Source organism: Saccopteryx bilineata, chromosome 2 (assembly GCF_036850765.1).
Source record: "Saccopteryx bilineata isolate mSacBil1 chromosome 2, mSacBil1_pri_phased_curated, whole genome shotgun sequence".
NCBI classification, from domain to species: domain Eukaryota; kingdom Metazoa; phylum Chordata; class Mammalia; order Chiroptera; family Emballonuridae; genus Saccopteryx; species Saccopteryx bilineata.
In genome coordinates, this window is record NC_089491.1 from 272,184,092 (window position 1) to 272,204,285 (window position 20,194).

Consider the following 20,194-nt stretch of genomic DNA (forward strand, 5'->3'; position numbering starts at 1 on the left):
ACCATCGCCACAACGAGGCCAGCACCAGACTTCACCTGGTCATGTCCGTCCCGGGCCAGCGCTAGCTCCTGCTCTATCTCCCCCACGTGGCTCGTGGCCTTGGCCACCTCCGCCCTCTCCAGATCCCGCTCGGCCAGCAGCTGCTCAATGTGCTGCTGCTTCTCTTTCAGGGCCTCCTGGAGGGCAGTGGTGCCGGAGATCTTCCTGGCGTACCGGGAGGAGGTCTCGGTCAACTGCAAAGGAAAGTTAGAGACGTGAAGGGCGAGGACACGGCCCAGGTCGCATGGCGGGAGCGCTGCCCGCAAGGCAGGCATCTCCTCGGCAAAGCAGTAGCCACCCCGGCTCCTGGCATGCGGTCATTTAGGTATAGCGTTTCATCAACAACACAGCAGAGCACTGCCTCCTGTCTGTAAACTTCACACACAACACTCAACGTAAAGGGGTCATGGAACAGCCGGAGATGTTCGGAAGCGTAAGTGGCTCAAATCAAAAGTCGCCTGAGGTCAGCTGACAAAAGAAAGATGCCACAGAACCCATTTAATGGCCTTTTCTCAACTCCATTTCCACCTGCGCTTCATTTATAGCTATTTTCTTGTCGTGACATTTTGGGCAATCTTTTGATCTTTAGATTTGAGATCGTGACTTTTTCCAACTTAAGCATCTAAATACCATTAAGTAACCAATAGGTCACCCTTGGCATCATGAACCTTCCCTCAATTGGTTAAATAGCTGGACCTTTGTCAGGACCTTCTTTATCATTGTTTCAAAGTGACAGGCAGAGGCGACCTCAGCCGCCACCAGCCTAGAGGGGCTGGACCCACCACCAGAGGGACAGATAAAGGCGCGACCAGCTGAGGGGAGAGCTGTCCCTGGCTCCAGGTGTGTTGAGGGGTGGGGGGCACGTGTGCACACGTCTAGGCAAGGACACACACGAGAAAGAAAGAGAACACAAGAGAGAAAAGGAGGGGAAGAAATGTATGAACAGAGAGAGGCAGGGGTGGTGAGGAGGGAGAGGAAAAGGGGTGGAGGGTAGGGCGAACGCAGAGAAGTGAAGGAGAAGGACCCGCTGGGTGAGGGGGTGGGCATGTTTCAGTTCCGGTGTCTGTGTCACAAACCCAAGTCCTCCCTTGTGAGGCTGAAGTCAAATGAAAACAGCGGAAAGAACCTCCTTTTGCATGCAAACAGGTAACAGAGCAAAGGGAGCACTGCTCTTCCAGGTCAGGCCCAGAGGCTGAGTCAAGGAAAAGCCGTCCCCTTGGTGGGCATCTGCCCGAGGCCGACTCCTTAGCCATGGCCAGCTGGCGCCCCATCAACGCGGCCTTGAGCCATGTGCTGCTCCAGCGCTCTCCTCTCCTCTCCTCTCCTCAGCCCAGTGGAGCTCCGGTCCGGACCCGACTTCGGATGAGGACCTGCAACAGCGCGATTTGTCAGCGATGAGAGTCAAGAGGTCCGATCAGGCCCATGTCCTCTTTTGTGGTTTCTATTTAGCGAGGTTTCTTGAATTACTTACACATGTTAATTAATAGGTATCATTTTCTGAACAGCTATTAAATTGCTGGGATATAAATATTATGTTGTTTAAACTTAATTACCTAATAAATAAAACTGCAGCTCTTTCCTTTGGCCTAGAGGCACCATGAAAAAACCAACACCAAAGGTACTATGAAACCAGGAGGTCTGGGCTCCTCTGCGCTGAGAACTCTGAGAAGATCATTTCACATGAAAGAATCTTTTTTTTTTTTTTTTTTTGTATTTTTCTGAAGCTGGAAACAGGGAGAGACAGTCAGACAGACTCCCGCATGCGCCCGACCGGGATCCACCCGGCACGCCCACCAGGGGGCGACGCTCTGCCCACCAGGGGGCAATGCTCTGCCCCTCCGGGGGGTCGCTCTGCTGCGACCAGAGCCACTCTAGCACCTGGGGCAGAGGCCAAGGAGCCATCCCCAGCGCCCGGGCTATCCTTGCTCCAATGGAGCCTTGGCTGCGGGAGGGGAAGAGAGAGACAGAGAGGAAGGAGGGGGTGGGGTGGAGAAGCAAATGGGCGCTTCTTCTATGTGCCCTGGCCAGGAATCGAACCCGGGTCCCCCGCACGCCAGGCCGACGCTCTACCGCTGAGCCAACCGGCCAGGGCCGAAAGAATCTTTATAGACTTTTATATACATACATGAATAGGATTATATTGCTGAGATGTATTTCTAGGAAGTCACACTTCAGTTTCTCTATATTCTTTGACAGTGATTTCTGATTTGGAAACTATAGCTAACCCGTATAAAAACATCCTTTACGCAAGCCGTTTCAGGAGAAGACTCACTGCTCTTCTGTCAGCGTCCTTCCCTGAGCAAGGGGAGCTAAGGAATGCAGAGCTGGTCCAAAAGTGAGAGGAGAGACTGGGAGAGCACAGGGAATTGGGTTCTTTCCCAAAGAAATGGACTTAAAAGCACAACGTAATAAAAATTACTCAAGAAAGAACTCCTGACGCAGGCCCAACACTTCTGCGGAACTGTCCAGGACAGGCGGAGCGCACTCGCTGTCCCCACTGGAGTAAGGCTGTATCCAAACTGCGGGGTGTCTTCGCCTCCGTCTCCTTGCTCTTGTCAAGCTGTTTCATCAAGTCCCTTTGTCACTTTTCTGTTAAAGGCACAGACTTTCTCTCCAAATGCAAAATGGAACAATCTGAGCAGGTTTTCATTTCACCCTGAACACAGGAGGAAGACAGTGTGGCTGGCAGAGGACACGACCCCCACTTGATGGACAGAAGCCTCCACCTTGTATTCCCGGCCAGGCAGCAACTCAAAGAAGACAAAACGAAAAAAATCACACCCCTCAGCATGCCCACTCCTGTCTTAGCTGACCCTTGCAAGGCTGAGATCCCAAATCCAGTCTGGAGGACAAGGCTGTCATTTCAAATTCACACGGTATTTGCCCTCCTGCAAGCAAATACACTTGAACGGCAGGGGACAAAGCCAAAATAAGTCATTGCTTTGACCCTCACGAAACTCGTGAATAACCAGAATGAGATGCTGCCTGTTTTCTTTCAATTGTGATGACTCCAGTTTTAGCGATCTGAATAGGAAAAGGGGGCAGGGAAGCAAGGGGGTAGGAGGGGGAAATGGAGAGAGGAGACAAAACGAAACAGCCCTTCTGAGCATCCTTTCTAGCCCCGGAAGTCCCCCTGTGTCCTCTGCCCCAGCCGGAAGCACTCCACACATTAACTGCTTTCAGGGGGCTAGACTACATCAATAGTAAAATTCTAAGATAGTAAATCAATAGTAAATTTCTCAAAATATGTTGTTAGTTCTTAAAATTGTTTAAAATAAAAGAGAGACTTATGTCCTTGAGGAAAAGAACCCCCCCCCAATTTTCCTGCCATTCTTGTGCTCAAAGTAATCTCAGAGAAGTCACTTCACCAGGAGTTACTATAGTTCGCCCAGAGCTGTAACCTCTTAAAGCCTTAAGATCCTGAAAGGAGTTGTTACAAGCTTTCTTTTAAAACATGTATTCTGGCTAGAGTTTGACTCTGTGAACCTGTAAGGACTTTCACAAGCGACAACTGACACTTAGCACAGGGGTCAGCGAAGCAGGTGCGGGGCCGTGAGCATGTACCACACCTGGGCAGCAGACACATGCTGTAAGAAAAGAGGGCTTACTAATCCTGTCCGGCTGGGCTTGCTGCTCACAGAGGAGGCCACCGAGCTCACGGAGCTGAGTGAGGACGCGGACGGGCTGCGCTTCAGGCTGGCGGGCGTGGTGGCCATCACGCGCCGCACGGCCGCAGCCTTGGCTTTGGCGGGCGTCGTGGATGGGAAGCCAATCTTGGTCACTTTGTGGACGGGAGCAAACAGGCCATATTTGGGTTGACACTGAAAATACCTTTAGGGAACAATAAGAACAGTAACAAAAAACTTAATTATGAGAAATAACAACTAGAATGAAAAAAGCTCTCCTAACTCTTAAATTGTGACTGGTGTGCAGGCACTTCTACCGATCAGCTGGGGTGGCGCATAGCACACATCCCACGGGTGTGACTGAAAAATGACCTCAACAGTGTTTCAGAAAACACCCTCACAGGTAACAACAGGACACACAGTGACAGAGTCCCTCATCTGCTACTCGGGCACCGAAGGGAATGACTGTTTCTGCCATCAGCAGAGGAAACAGCAACAGAGTGACCCCCACATGATGGAACCTTGCCAAACGAAGGGAACAGGAAACAAACGTGCGCCTAACTCCAGCAGCAGGTGAGCCGCTCATTCCCACGTGGGTATACACAAGGGGCTAGGTCTGCTAGAGCGCCTTCATGTGCACGAGGGAGAGGCGACACTGAGCAGTTCCACACCCACCTCGTTCCAGCGACAGCCCCGTCGTTCTTCCCGAGAGGCTCATCCAGCTCCACGCCGCACCATTCCCCCTTGGCAAAGTCCGTCTCCCCGAGGAACCGTACTACTCCGGCCTTAGTGCCACCAACCTGGAGGAAGAGAAGATCAAGAGGCAGGGATGAAGGCAATCCCATAACCCTTTGCGGCTGCAGCCGGTCACAAAGCACTGCCATCACTTGTATCAGCAGGCTTCCCTTCACCTTTCCCGCTGCTCCGCTGACAGTCGTCCACAGAGGCTGGCAGAGCTGGCCTGAGTGACAATTCGATTCCTGATACAGCCCAGTAACAAAATAGCCTATGTAATATGGAACTATTAAGGCTGCTCATTTATTCAATTATTCCTGTCTTTAGAAAAATACTTGATTAATCCAGAGCGACCTTCCTGCTTCCAAGTAAGTATCTGCTGCAAAAGCAAAACCATCACATCATTGAAGGAAAACAAAATTCACCCATAATCCACTATGATGATTATTACATTTGTTTTCTCATACTCCCTTTATACCTTTATACACGGAACTCCGTAACACGTACATATTCGGGACAAACATCCATGCGCATCCAAACACCTTTGCCTTTGGCTGCTCCAACTATATGTTACCTGAAATGGTAAGTTCTCTGAAATACTGCTATTTTCCATGGCAAGGCTCTCTGTTTCTTCACAACTATTGCAGTGATCCCGCCTCTTTCACACATTAATTTACGTGAACTGTTCAAAGCTGACTCTTTTGTAAAGGTCTGACTTTGCCCCAGCCATTGTTTGAGATAGTATAGGCACGTCATTTCCAACGTTATCCCATCCCACCAGCATTTATTAATTGCACCTCTCCTGCCATGATTTTTCTCCTTCAAACGTTCACTGTACCGCACGGTCCCCCATATGCACATACCCCCACACGAATGTGTCTGGGTCCTTCCACAGGTGCGGGATCTGCGGCTGCCACAGCCCGCACCTCGTCTATGGGTGTGGGTCACCCTTACTCCCCTCTCCTCTTCAGAATAGCCTTCCATTTTCTTTTTCTGAGCTTCTTCTTTTTTCTTCAATTTCCTTTCTTTTTTTTAATTCCACCAATTTTAAAAGAAGTAGATCACTGCAGGAAACCAACAACATTACAAGCAAAAAAATAAATGCAGTAACCGTGCCCTCACAGCCAGAGGGAGTCACCGCCGGCCGGCCGCCTCACTCTCCCTGCGATAGTCCCACGGTGGCCACGTGTGCCAGACAGGTGTGCCAACAGTGTGCACGTGACTCACTTTTCATTGGGCATGTTTACCTTTTTCTTATTGGTTCAAAAAACTCTTTATATATCATAAGCTTAAGTTAATTCTTCAATAGCCAATATATTCTAATGGTTCCAAAACTGTAATATGTACGGAAGGACGAGTCTCACCCCTTGTCCCTTCTGCCCCTCCCCCATCACAGAGAACCATAATAGTAACTGACGTGCAGTGCGACCTTCCTCCCAGCATTTCTTTATGCATAACAGAAGCAAAAGTTAACTTATATTTTTGTCCTCCCTTTTATTTTTACCCCAAAGCCAGTGTGCTGCATGCATGGTGACCCTTCTCTGCGTTCACGATCACATGCCACTCCTGGACGGACGCATTATATTAAATCAGCCCCTACTGACAGACGTGAATTTTGTGAGCAACATTCCTCTTAAGTCAGCGTGTTTACTTAATAAATTTAAAAATCATTTTAGCTAATTCTTTGTAAAAATCTACTGGGATTGTGTTAAATGTAGATCACTTTGGGAAAGTAATTTATTTTATTGATCTTGATAAGAAACCACCTTTAAGATTTTCTCTTTTGTTTTTCATGTTCTTTATTTTATTTAATTCACTTTGTATCTTTACTATTCTCGTTTACCTAGTTTTTCTTGGCTTATTGTTCTTTCCTTCCTAATTTCTTAAGACCAATACTAAGCTTATATTTTGTCTTGCTTTTTAATAGTAAAGGCATTTGTTTCTACTTTTTCTCCAAATATAGCTTTTTATGAGTTTGGGATGACATGTAATTTTTCCCCTGCTCTGTTTAATCCTTGGTTGAAGACAGAAAACATTAAAGCCTTAAAGCTATATACACTTTTTCTATGACAAAGAAACTTTTTTTTAACATGAAATTTATTTTAATTTATTGTGTTTACATAGATTCTAGTGTACCCCTGAATACATCCTCCACTCCTCCATGTTCCTCAGTACCTTCCCCCTGTCCCCCCGCCCCATAATGCCCTCCCCTTTTCCCTCCAGGATTTGCTTTTCTGCTCTCATCCCATCCTATCATCCCCTTTCCCTCTGTCTGCTTTCCCTCTGGATCCTTTGATCCCGCCTCTGTCTCTATTACGTTCCTCAGTTCATACTGTTTGTCAGATTCCTCAAATGAGTGAGGTCATATCATATTTTTCTTTCTCTACCTGGCTTATTTCACTTAACCATAATAGTTTCCAGATCCATTCAAGTTGTCGCAAAAATTAGTATTTCCTTCTTTTTCATGGCCACATAGTATTCATTGTGTATATATATACAAACTTTAATTTAATTGATTTTAATTTATTGTGTTTACATAGATTCTAGTGTTGCCCCAAATGCATCCCCTCTCCCCCACATTCCCCTCAGCATCTCCCTTGACACCCTCCCCATAGCGCCCTCCCCTTCCCTTCAGGTTTATCCCATCCTATCATCCCTTTTCCCTCTGTCCCCTTTTCTTCTGTTCCCTTTGATCTCTCCTCTGTCTCAATTTCGTTCCTCAGTTCACATTGTTCACTGAATTCCTGAAATGAGTGAGGTCATATGATATTTTTCTCTTTCTGCCTGGCTTGTTTCACTTAACATAATAGTTTCCAGGTCCATCCATGTTGTCACGAAAGGTATGATTTCCTTCTTTTTGATGGCCCCACAGTTTCCATTGTATATATGTACGAAAGTTTTTTAATCCACTCGTTCACTGATGGACACTTGGGCTGTTTCCAGATCTTCGCTACTGTGAACAATGCTGCCATAAACATGGGGGTGCATTTCTCCTTTTGAAACAGTGATACGTGTTCTTAGGATATATTCCTAAAAGTGGGGTGGCTGGGTAAAAAGGCAGTTCAATTTTTAATTTTTTGAAGAATCTCCATACTGTTTTCCACAGTGGCTGCACCAGTCTGCATTCCCACCAGCAATGCAGGAGGGTTCCCTTTTCTCCACATCCTCACCAGCACTTATTTTGTGTTGTTTTGTTGATGAGCGCCATTCTGACTGGTATGAGGTGATACCTCATTGTGGTTTTAATTTGCATTTCTCTAATAATTAGTGATGTTGAGCATTTTCTCATATGCCTATTGGTCATCTATATGTCCTCTTTGGAGAAGTGTCTATTCATTTTTTTTGCTTTTTTTTTTTTTTTCCTTTTTTCTGAAGCTGGAAACAGGGAGAGACAGTCAGACAGACTCCCGCATGCGCCCGACCGGGATCCACCCGGCACGCCCACCAGGGGCGGTGCTCTGCCCCCCAGGGGGCAATGCTCTGCCCATCCTGGGCGTCGCCATATTGCGACCAGAGCCACTCTAGCGCCTGAGGCAGAGGCCACAGAGCCATGCCCAGCGCCCGGGCCATCTTTGCTCCAATGGAGCCTTGGCTGCGGGAGGGGAAGAGAGAGACAGAGAGGAAAGCGCAGCGGAGGGGTGGAGAAGCAAATGGGCGCTTCTCCTATGTGCCCTGGCCGGGAATCGAACCCGGGTCCTCCGCACGCTAGGCCGACGCTCTACCACTGAGCCAACCGGCCAGGGCCTTTTTGCTCTTTTTTTTTTTTTTTTTTTTAATATTTTATTTATTTATTTAAATTTTTTTTTTTTTTTTTTTATTCATTTTAGAGAGGAGACAGAGAGGGACAGAGAGAGACAGAGACAGGGGGAGGAGCTGGAAGCATCAACTCCCATATGTGCCTTGACCAGGCAAGCCCAGGGTTTTGAACCAGCGACCTCAGCATTTCCAGGTCGATGCTTTATCCACTGCGCTACCACAGGTCAGGCCTTTGCTCATTTTTTGATTGGATTGTTTATCTTCCTGGTGTTCAGTTTACAAGTTCTTTGTAAATTTTGGTTATTAAACCCTTATCAGACATATTGTCGAATATGTTCTCCCATTGTGTGGTTTGTCTTTTTATTCTGTTCATATTGTCTTTAGCTGTGCAAAAGCTTTTTAGTTTGATATAGTCCCATTTGTTTATCCTGTTTTTTATTTCACTTGCCCGTGGAGATAAATCGGCAAATATATTGCTCGAGAGATGTCAGAGAGCTTACTGCCTATGTTTTCTTCTAAGATGCTTATGGTTTTACGGCTTACATTTAAGTCTTTTATCCATTTTGAGTTTATTTTTGTGAATGGTGTAAGTTGGTGGTCTAGTTTTATTTTTTTGCAGGTAGCTGGCCAATTTTCCCAACACCATTTGTTGAAGAGGCTGTCTTTACTCCATTGTATGCTATTTCCACCCTTGCCAAATATCAATTGTCCATAAATGTGCGGGTTTATTTCTGGGTTCTCTGTTCTGTTCCATTGATCTATATGCCTGTTCCTATGCCAGTACCAGGCTGTTTTGAGTACAATGGCCTTGTAGTATAACTTGACATCCAGAATTGTGATACCACCCACTTTATTCTTCTTCAAGATTGCTGAGGCTATTCGTGTTCTTTTTTGGTTCCATATGAACTTTTGGAATATTTGTTCTATATCTTTGAAGTATGTCATTGGTATTTTAATAAGAATTGCATTGAATTTATAAATTGCTTTGGGTAATATGGACATTTTAATGATATTTATTCTTTCTAACCATGAACACGGTATATGCTTCCACTTTTTCCGAGTACAAGTCTTTAACCTCCTTGGTTAAATTTACTCCTCTAGGTAATTTTTTTTTTTTTGTAGTTGCAATAGTGAAGGGGATTGATTTCTTAATTTCTTTTTCAGACAGCTCATTGTTGGTGTATAAAAATGTCTCTGGGCCCTGGCCGGTAGGTTCAGCAGTAGAGCGTTGGCCTGGCGTGCGGGGGACCCGGGTTCGATTCCCGGCCAGGGCACATAGGAGAAGCGCCCATTTGCTTCTCCACCCCCCCTTCCTCTCTGTCTCTCTCTTCCCCTCCCGCAGCCAGGGCTCCATTGGAGCAGAGATGGCCCGGGTGCTGGGGATGGCTCCTTGGCCTCTGGCCCAGGTGCTAGAGTGGCTCTGGTCGCGGCAGAGCGATGCCCCAGAGAGGCAGAGCATCGCCCCCTGGTGGGCAGAGCGTCGCTCCTGGTGGGCGGGCCGGGTGGATCCTGGTCGGGCGCATGCGGGAGTCTGTCTGACTGTCTCTCCCCGTTTCCAGCTTCAGAAAAATACAAAAAAAAAAAAAGAAAAAATGTCTCTGATTTCTGAGTATTAATTTTGTATCCTGACACCTTGCTGAATTCATTTATCAGGTCCAGTAGTTTTTTTACTGCGACTTTATGGGTTTTCTATGTACAGTATCATATCATCAGCAAAAAATGATAGTTTTACTTCTTATTTTTCAATTTGGATGTCTTTTATTTCTTCTTCTTGTCTGACTGCTGTGGCTAGGACTTCCAGAACTGTATTGATTAAGAGTGGTGAAAGGGCCCTGGCCGGTTGGCTCAGTGGTAGAGAACCCTGGCGTGTAGAAGTCCCGGGTTCGATTCCCGGCCAGGGCACACAGGAGAGACGCCCATCTGCTTCCTCACCCCTCCCACTCTCCTTCCTCTCTCTCTCTTCCCCTCCCGCAGCCGAGGCTCCATTGGAGCAAAAGATGGCCTGGGCGCTGGGGATGGCTCCTTGGCCTCTGCTCCAGGCGCTAGAGTGGCTCTGGTCGCGACAGAGTGACGCCCAGGATGGGCAGAGCATCGCCCCCTGGTGGGCATGCCGGGTGGATCCCGGTTGGGCACATGCGGGAGTCTGTCTGACTGCCTCCCCGTTTCCAGCTTCAGAAAAATACAAAAAAAAAACAAAGAGTGGTGAAAGGGCCCTGGCCGGTTGGTTCAGCGGTAGAGCGTCAGCCTGGCGTACAGGAGTCCCAGGTTCAATTCCCAGTCAGGGCACACAGGAGAAGCACCCATCTGCTTCTCCACCCCTCCCCCTCTCCTTCCTCTCTGTCTCTTTCTTCCCCTCCCGCAGCCGAGGCTCCATTGGAGCAAAGATGGCCCGGGCGCTGGGGATGGCTCTGTGGCCTCTGCCTCAGGCGCTAGAATGGCTCTGGATGCAACAGAGCGACGCCCCAGAGGGGCAGAACATCAACCCCTGGTGGGCGTGCCGGGTGGATCCCAGTCGGGCGCATGTGGGAGTCTGTCTGACTGCCTCCCCGTTTCCAGTTTCAGAAAAATGGAAGAAAAAAAAAAAGTGGTGAAAGGGGGCACCCCTGCCTTGTTCCTGATCTTAAGGAGATTGCTTTTAACTTTTGCCCATTGAGTATGATGTTGGCTGTGGGCCTGTCATAGATGGCCTTTATCATGTTGAGGTATGCTCCCTGTATTCCCACTTTGCTGAGAGGTTTGATGATAAATGGGTGCTGGATTTTATTGAATGCTTTTTCTGCATCTATTGATATTATCATGTGGTTTTTGTCCTTCCTTTTGTTTATGTGATGAATCACACTGATTGATTTGCAAATGTTGTACCAGCCCTGCCTCCCCAAAATAAATCCCACTTGATCGTGATATATAATTTTTTTCATGTACTGCTGGATCTGGTTTGCTAATATTTGGTTGAGAATTTTAGCATCTAAATTAATCAGGGATATTGGCCTATAGTTTCCTTTGTGTTGTCTTTACCTGGTTTTGAAATCAGAATTATGCTTGCCTCATAAAAGGAGCTTGGAAGTTTTCCCTCCTCTTTGAATTTTTTGAAATAGCTTGAGAAGGACAGGAGTTAGTTCTTCTTTGAATGTTTGGTAGAATTCGCCTGTGAAGCCAACTGGCCCAGGGCTTTTGTTTGTTGGGAGTTTTTTGATAATCATTTCAATCTCATTTGTTGTAATTGGTCTATTTAGGTTTTTTGATTCTTCCAGATTGATTTTTGAAAGATAATATTTTTCAAGGAATTTGTTCATTTCACCTAGGTTGTCTAATTTTTTGGCATACAGTTCTTTTTCTTTTTTAAGATTTTTTATTTATTGGCCTGACCTGTGGTGGCGCAGTAGATAAAGCGTCAGCCTGGAAACACTGAAGTTGATAAAGCGTCAACCTGGAAACACTGAGGTTGCCAGTTCAAAACCCTGGCTTGCCTGGTCAAGGCACATATGGGAGTTGATGCTTCCCTGCTCCTCCCCCTTCTCTCTCTCTCTCTCTCTCTCTCTCTCTCTCTCTCCCCCCTTCTCTCCTCTCTAAAATGAATAAATAAATAAATGTAAAAAAAAAGTTACTTTGCATCAGAGACTTCCTTGTTTGCATATTGCATTAAAGATTTAAAAATAAATAAATAAATAAAGATTATTATTTATTCATTTGAGAGGAAGAAGAGAGACAGAGTGAGAGAGAGATATAGAGAAGGGAGGAGGAACAGGAAGCATCAACTCCCATATGTGCCTAGCCCGGACGAGCCCAGGGCTTCGAAGCAGTGACCTCAGCATTTCCAGGTTGACACTTTATCCACTGTACCACCACAGGTCAGGCAGCATACAGTTCTTCATAGTATTTTCTTACAATCCTTTGTATTTCTGCTGTGTCCATTGTTACTTCTCCACCCTCGTTTCTAGTTTTATTTATTTGAGTCCTTTCTCTTTTTTTCTTGGTGAGCCTGGCTAAGGGTTCATCAACCTTGTTTACTTTTACAAAGATACAGCTCTGGGTTTCATTGATCCTCTGTATTGTTTTTTTAGTGTCTATGTCATTTATTTCCACTCTGATCTTTATTATTTCCTTCCTTCTACTTCCTCTAGGCTTTACTTGCTATTCTTTTTCTTGTTCTTTTAATAGCAGGATTAAGTTGTTTATTTGAGCTTTTTTCTAGCTTCTTAAGGTATGCCTGTAATGCTATGAACTTCCCTCTTAGGACTGCTTTTTCTGTGTCCCACAGATTTTGAGTTGTGGTATGCTCGTTTTCATTTGTTTCAAGGAAATATTTTATTTCTTCCTTGATCTCATTGTTGACCCATTCTTAATAACATACTGTTTAGTTTCCAAGTGTTTGAGTGTTTTTCAGTTTTCCTACTGTAGTTGATTTCTAGTTTCATGCCATTGTGGTCAGAGAAGATGCTTGATATGCTTTCAATCTTCTTAAATTTGTTGAGACTTATTTTATGCCCTAATATGTGGTTTATCCTGGAGAATGTACCATGTGCACTTGAAAAGAATGTATTTCTGCTGCTTTAGGGTAAAAGGTTCTGAAGATATCTATTAAACCCAGTTGATCTAGTGTGTCCCTTAATTCTGCTGTTTCTTTGTTAATTTTCTTTCTTGAGGATCTATCCAGTGATGTTAGTGGGGTATTGAAATCCCCTACTATTATAGTATTGCTGTTGATCTCTTCCTTTATGTCCATCAAAATCTGCTTTATATAGGTATATTTAGGTGCTCCTATATTAGGTGTGTAGATATTAATAATGGTTATATCTCTTCCTGTTGGATTGCTCCCTTTATCATTATGTAGTGACCTTCTTTATCCCTTACTATAGTCTTTGTTTTAAAGTCTATTTTGTCAGCTATAAGTATTGCTACTCCAGCTTTTTTTTCATTTCCATTTGCATGAAATATTTTTTTCCATCCTTTTACTTGCAGTCTATGTGTATCTTTTGTTTTGAGGTGGGTTTATTGTATACAGCCTATGTACAGGGTCCTGTTTTCTTATCCATGCAGCTACCCTATGTCTTTTGATTGAAGCATTTAATCCATTTACATTTAAGGTTATTATTGATATGTAGTTGTTTATTGCCATTTTATTCTTTAAATCTACCTACCTCTTTTACTATATATATATTTCCCCCCACTTTGTTCTGTCTACAGCATGCCTCAACATTTTTTTTTTTTTTTCTTTTTTCTGAAGCTGGAAACGGGGAGAGACAGTCAGACAGACTCCCACATGCGCCCGACCGGGATCCACTCGGCACGCCCACCAGGGGGCGATGCTCTGCCCCTCCGGGGCGTCGCTCTGCCACAACCAGAGCTACTCTAGCGCCTGGGGCAGAGGCCAAGGAGCCATCCCCAGCGCCCGGGCCATCTTTGCTCCAATGGAGCCCCGGCTGTGGGAGGGGAAGAGAGAGACAGAGAGGAAGGAGAGGGGGGTGGAGAAGCAAATGGGCGCTTCTCCTATGTGCCCTGGCCGGGAATCAAACCCGGGTCCCCCGCACGCCAGGCCGATGCTCTACCGCTGAGCCAACCGGCCAGGGCCATGCCTCAACATTTCTTGCAGCATTGGTTTGGTTGTGATGAATTCCTTGATTTTTTTTTTTTTTTTTTGTCTGGGAAGCTTTTTATTTCTCCTTCAATTTTAAACAATAATCTTGCTGGATAAAGAAGTCTTGGTTGTAGGTTCTCGTTCTGCATCATTTTGAATATTTCTTGCCATTCCCTTCTGGCCTCAAGTGTTTCTGTTGAAAAGTTGGATGTCATCCTTATGGGGGTTCCTTTGTAGGTGATAGACTGTTTCTCTCTTACAGCTTCTAACATTCTTTCTTTTTCTCTTAGCTGGTATTTTGATTATGATATGTCTTGGTGTGAGTCTCTTTGGGTTCTTTTTAATGGGGTTCTCTCTGCTTCTTGAACCTGTGTGACTCTTTCCTGCATTAATTTAGGGAAATTTTCAGCTATAATTTCTTCAAACAATTTCTTTATTCCTTGTTCTTTCTCTTCTCCTCCAGGAATCCCTATTATGTGAATGTTGTTTCTCTTCATGTTGTCACAGAGCTCTCTTAGTCTCCTCAGACTTGTTGATCCTCTTTTCTTTTTGCTGTTCTACTTCCATGCTTTCGCTTATCTTGTCCTCTAAGTCGCTGATTTGATCCTCTGCTTCATCAAGCCTGCTTTTAATTCCTTCTAGTGTAGTCTTCATTTCTGATATTGTGTTCGTCATTTCTAACTGGTTCCTCTTTATGATTTCCATGTCCTTTTTGATGCTTACAATTTCTTTATTGAGATGTTCATTAAGTCCATCCATTGTAGCTTTCAGATCCTTAAGCATTCTAACAAACATTATTTTATACTCTGCATCGGTAATTTGATTATTTCCGTTTCATCCAGGACTTTTTCTGAGGATTTGTCTTGTTGAAGCAGATGACTTATGCTTCTCTGCCTTCCCATTATTCTCTGTATGGCTTGTAGGCTTCTTCCACTTGTGGTCTCCTTACCTAGTAGAGCTGCTTTGAAGTCTTGATTCATTTGTTTTCTTCTCAGTTTTCTTAACTCAGTGGTAATCTTGTTTACTGATCTCAGCAGGGGGCTTATTTGAAACTGTATTCAGGAATGTAGTAGGTATAACCTCTGAGACTCTGAAGGCTGTTCTGCCAACTGCTCTCCAGGGGCGGGGTGCTTTCTCAGCTTTAGTAGGGGGAAGTGTATCTCAGATCTCCCTGGAAACCTGAGTTACTGCCCCTCCTCCCCACTTCCTGTTTTTAGCTGTGTCTTTTTGCACTGGTTGGAGCTGGAGAGCTTTCTGGAGGTGGGTGATGGGGAACCACTTTAGGCTTGTGCTGTGTGGTGGGATCAACACCTCCCCCAGCTATGGCCACCTCCGCACTGGATGAGTCAGCTTCTCAGGTCATCCCAGGCATTCCTCTGCCTGTCACCATCTGTCTCACTCTCCCCACTTTCCTTTTGGAAGACAAGCCTGTCCTCTCAACCCTCCTTGTCCCCAAGACCCCAGGCAAGTGGCTGTGAGTTATATTTTCTGTTCTGTCCCTTTAAGACAACCCCATCTCTTCCTACTCACATATCTTTGCTCTTTTTCATCTGTCTCCTCTAGTTTCTGGATTTCTAGGCTGGGTCTCCGGTCTGAGACTGAGGGCCCCCGTCTCTCAGGGTCTCTCTCCTTGTAATGAGAGCCCTTCTGGGCTCTCAGCCTCACCCCCCCTTTGCTCCTGGAAGCAGGGGAACCCCCACCATGCCTCCACACTCCCTACCAAGCTCAGTGTGGCTTCTTCTTTGCTCCTTGGTTTTTGAGACCTGTTCTTTTAGTCCAAAGTTGGTTTTTCACGCTGATTGTTCCTAAATTAATTTGTAATCCAGTTTGGTAGTGTGAGCTGGCAGTCTGTGCATCTGCCTACTCAGCTGCCATCTTGTAAATCTTGGAACTCAATAAATAAAATTGAGGTTCAGGAGCCAGAATGACCAGGTCTTCATGCTGAGCATGCTGTACTGCCCCCGCTGGCTGCAGGAACCTAAGGACTCTAGGAGGGGCTTTCCAGCATAGCTAGAGATATGGGCACCACCGTGTGGCGGGGTGTCGAGACGCATTGTGCACTCCTCCTTCCCACTGTTCGCCTGGGGCTGAGAATCCAGGAAGGCGCCAAGGGGGACCAATAGGGTTGTGGGACAGTCAGGGAACTGGAGGGTGGAACCCCGGGACTCCTGGGGGTCACAATGAAAGAGAAACTTTTTGGTGAAACTGACTTGAGAAACCGTAGTTTCCTCAAAGGAAAGGAGTTGTGGTTTAAGGTCCCCTAGAGGTCACTGGGAAAGATTGAGTTGGAAAGCTCCAGGCGGAGGCTCTGTTGTGTCTGGCACTGAAACTCACACTGCCCAGCCGAGTGGAGCAGGCACTCCACAAAGACGTGCTGAGCAAATGAAAGGTGACCTTCTCCATGGGGACCTAAATAGAAAAGGCCACTTCTCCATGTACTCCAACAAAGGAGAAAGCTATCCCATGGCAGGGGCTATATTTGATGTCTCAGAAGCAAGCAAAGGAAGAAATATACTTGCACTAACTCTAAAGCTGGACAAATTCAAATCCAGCTCTATTAACCAGTCCAGTTGCTTAATTTCTAAATTTATTTCCTCACAACTAAAACAGGGATCACTGGAGGACTGATGTGAAAATTAAATAAAAACGCCTGACCAGGTGGTGGTGCAGTGGATAGAGCATTGGACTGGAATGCAGAGGACCCAGATTAAAAACCCTGAGGTCACTGGCTTGAGCATGGACTCGCCAGCTTGAGTATGGGCTCAACAGCTTGAGCACAGGGTCGCTGGCTTGAGCATGGGATCATGGACATGACCCCATGATTGCTGGCTTGAGCCCAAAGGTCACTGGCAAAGGGTCACTCACTCTGCTGCAGCCCCCCAGTCAAGGCACATATGAGAAAGCAATCAATGAACAACAAATAAATGATGCTTCTCATCTCTCTCCCTTCCTATCTGTCTGTCTCTGTCTGTCCCCCTCTCTGTCTCTCTGTCTGTTGCAAAAAAAAAAAGAGAGAGAAGAAAATTAAGTAAAAATAGCCCACGTAAAATTGTTTATCAGTGTCTGACAGAGTGCAGGAGGTCCAGTATACGTTTGTTTGTTTTTTTACAGGTACAGAGAGTCTGAGAGAAAGATAGATAGGGACAGACAGACGGGAACAGAGAGAGATGAGAAGCATCAATCATCTGTTTTTCGTTGTGACACTTTAGTTGTTCATTGATTGCTTTCTCATATGTGCCTTGACCGCGGGCCTTCAGTAGACCAAGTGACCCCTTGCTCAAGCCAGCGACCTTGGGTCCAAGCTGTTGAGCTGTTTGCTCAAGCCAGATGAGCCAGTGCTCAAGCTGGCAACCTCAGGGTCTCGAACCTGGGTCCTTCCGCATCCCAGTCCAATGCCCTATCCACTGCGCCACCACCTGGTCAGGCGGTCCAGTATATGTTAACAGCTAGTTTGCCCATGCCAACAAGCCTACAGTTTTATATTTGGCACACCTGACTTTTTAACACTCTTATTGGTATTTGTGGAATCTACAAATAGTCACCTCTGTAAAACCGGCCTCAGTTTCTCTCTTCTTATCACAGCCTTCAGAACAATAGTCTAACCCATATCACATGAGCAGAACACAGCACATTAGTTAGAGATGATGCAATCTCCTCAGATATTCTGTTGAATTCTTTGGGGGTGAGTCTATGTCACTGTCATGACATGGCATCTAATAGGCTGCCTTGTTGGTAAAACCTCCATTCAAACCACAGGCTTCATTCAGATCAGAAGCTTTATAAAAAGTTACCACTAAATAGAATAGCAACTTCTGTGTTTCTCTAAATGCAGATAACATAATATACATTTACTCTGGAAAAAAATATGTGCCATGTCACTAAGTTTATTTAGCTTCTAGAGTGTGCAATTTTCTTATACTTCCCCCCCCAACACTAAACCTTGACTCAGATAAATAGACAAGATGCTTTCCTTTTCCCTGTAAAAAATCATGAGTAATCATCCAAAATATCTTTGACAAAGAGAAAGTCATGTGAAGTCCTAAAAATCACTCAAACCCTTTCCTACTTAAACATTCTACAGTCAAAATTTTTTTCTAAGTATTTAGACATGAATTTACAAAGTTACGTTTTACTTCTCTTGTGTTCCAGAGAATCCTAATATGTGCACTTAGCCATAACTTTCAAATTTATGTTTTAGGGGCAGAGATCAAGATTATTAAAGAAAAAAAATGTCAACACTAAAATAAGAAATAGATTTCCATGGCAAACGCAAGGAACTACCTACCATTCATTCTCCTTCCTCCCAGAATACACACTGAGGTCAACCTAAGTCAAAATGAATAATCACTACTGGAGACACAATTCATGTAAACTAGAAACCCAACTCAAGGAAGACCTCGTTATATTCACGCTTTAGAAAAGCTCAAAAATTTTTCAGTTCTCACTCATTCATTCAATGAATTATTTCTTGAGTGCGTGGGCCCTTAGGATACAAATATAAACAGAATACAATGTTTGTCACTGATGCAGAGAGAGAGAGTCAAATAGTTCTAGTAAAAAGTGGTTTTTCCTGACCAGACGGTGGAGCAGTGGATAGAGCGTCGGATTGGAATGCGGAGGACCCAGGTTTGAGACCCCGAGGTCGCCAGCTTGAGCGTGGGCTCATCTGGCTCGAGCAAAAAACTCACCAGCTTGGACCCAAGGTCACTGGCTCGAGCAGAGGGTTACTCAATCTGCTGAAGGCCCATGGTCAAGGCACTTATGAGAAAGCAATCAATGAACAACTAAGATGTCGCAACAAAAAAACTGATGATTGATGCTTCTCATCTCTGTCCGTTCCTGTCTGTCTGTCCCTATCTATCCCTCTCTCTGACTCTGTCCCTGTAAAAAAAAAAATTTTTTTTTAATTTTTTTTAAGTGGTTTTAAGAGGTTTCTTTAAAAACACTGTGGGAGCCTGACCAGGCAGTGGTGCAGTGGATAGAGTGTAGGACTGGGATGCAGAGGGCCCAGGTTTGAGACCCCAAGGTCTCCAGCTTGAGTGTGGACTCATCTGGTTTGAGCAAGATCCCACCAGCTTGAACCCAAGGTCGCTGGCTCCAGCAAGGGGTTACTCAGTCTGCTGAAGGCCCACAGTCAAGGCACATATGAGAAAGCAATCAATGAACAACTAAGGTGTTGCAACGCGCAATGAAAAACTAAAGATTGATGCTTTTCATCTCTCCATTCCTGTCTGTCTGTCCCTGACTATCCCTCTCTCTGTAAAAGATAAATAATAATTAAAAAAAAAAAAAAAAACACAAAAAACGCTGTGGGAACCGAGACACGCACCCTTCTCCTAAGCTCTCGGGAAAGAGAACAGCACTGATGGACTCTGCCGTGCTAATGAATGGGTCCACAAATAAGAAATAGGAAAAATTTAATCCTCTTTGAACTCTCTAATCTATTCATTATGAAATCCCAAACAAGTCATTTGATCTCACTGGTCCTTGGTTTATAAAGCTATAAAATGTCCAATGAGTGATAATAAGGGATTATTTCACAGGAATTTTGTGAGCAACAAAATTTTGTGAGGTGGCTTCCTTATGATGTCATTATGAGCCCTCCTCCACCATCTACATAAACCCTCTTAAAAAAAATAACATAGCCTGACCTGTGGTGGCGCAGTGGATAAAGCGTCGACCTGGAACACTGAGGTCGCCGGTTCGAAACCTCAAGCTTGCCTGGTCAAGGCACATATGGGAGTTGATGCTTCCTGCTCCTCCCCCTTCTCTCTCTCTCTGTCTCTCTCTCTCACTCCTCTCTCTCTAAAAAATCAATAAATAAAATATTTCTTTGACCTGTGGTGGCGCAGTGGATAAAATGTCAACCTGGAAATGCTGAGGTTGCCGGTTCAAAACCCTGGGCTTGCCTGGTCAAGGCACATATGGGAGTTGATGCTTCCAGCTCCTCCCCCCTTCTCTCTCTCTGTCTCTCTCTCTCTCTCTCTCTCTCTCTCTTGTCTCTCTCTCTTCTCTCTAAAAATGTATAAATTTAAAAAAAAAAGACTCCTTAGGGGAGCGCTGGGAAAAAAAATAACATGACAAGAGCAGATGATGTATAACAGATACTCTCTTACAAACTCTAACTCTCCCTAAAACGAACAGGGAAACAACAGATGACATAATTATGAAGACACCGGTGAAAAGATGAAAAAGTAAAACAGTTACACTGGACTTGCACTGCAACTCTTGAAACTAATCTCCCTTTCTGAAAAGCATATTAACTCCTTCAGGATCCAGGGCCCCAAGAGTATCAGAAACAGGAAAAGAAAGAGAGAGAGAGAGGCTAACTTGTTACCTTAGAGAATTGGTATAGAACTGCTCTTTAATATAAGCACCAAAAATTTGACATTTTAAACCATGAGCATGAATTGTTTTCATTTTTTTTTAATTAAAACTAAATAAACAGACAAGTGGATAAATA

At 45.0% G+C, this 20,194-nt stretch overlaps 1 protein-coding gene across 6 annotated transcripts in view; it reads right to left on the bottom strand.

The window, feature by feature from the left end:
- CLIP1 (CAP-Gly domain containing linker protein 1) overlaps nucleotides 1-20,194 on the bottom strand; it is a 122,117-nt gene that overhangs the window by 60,856 nt on the left and 41,067 nt on the right. For all 6 annotated transcript variants that reach the window (XM_066260670.1, XM_066260665.1, XM_066260666.1 and 3 more), the window contains 3 exons: nucleotides 4,341-4,465; nucleotides 3,648-3,870; nucleotides 36-233 (listed from right to left, as the gene is read on the bottom strand). In XM_066260670.1, coding sequence (XP_066116767.1) covers nucleotides 36-233; nucleotides 3,648-3,870; nucleotides 4,341-4,465 — 546 coding nt within the window. The remainder of the gene's footprint in view (nucleotides 1-35; nucleotides 234-3,647; nucleotides 3,871-4,340; nucleotides 4,466-20,194) is intronic.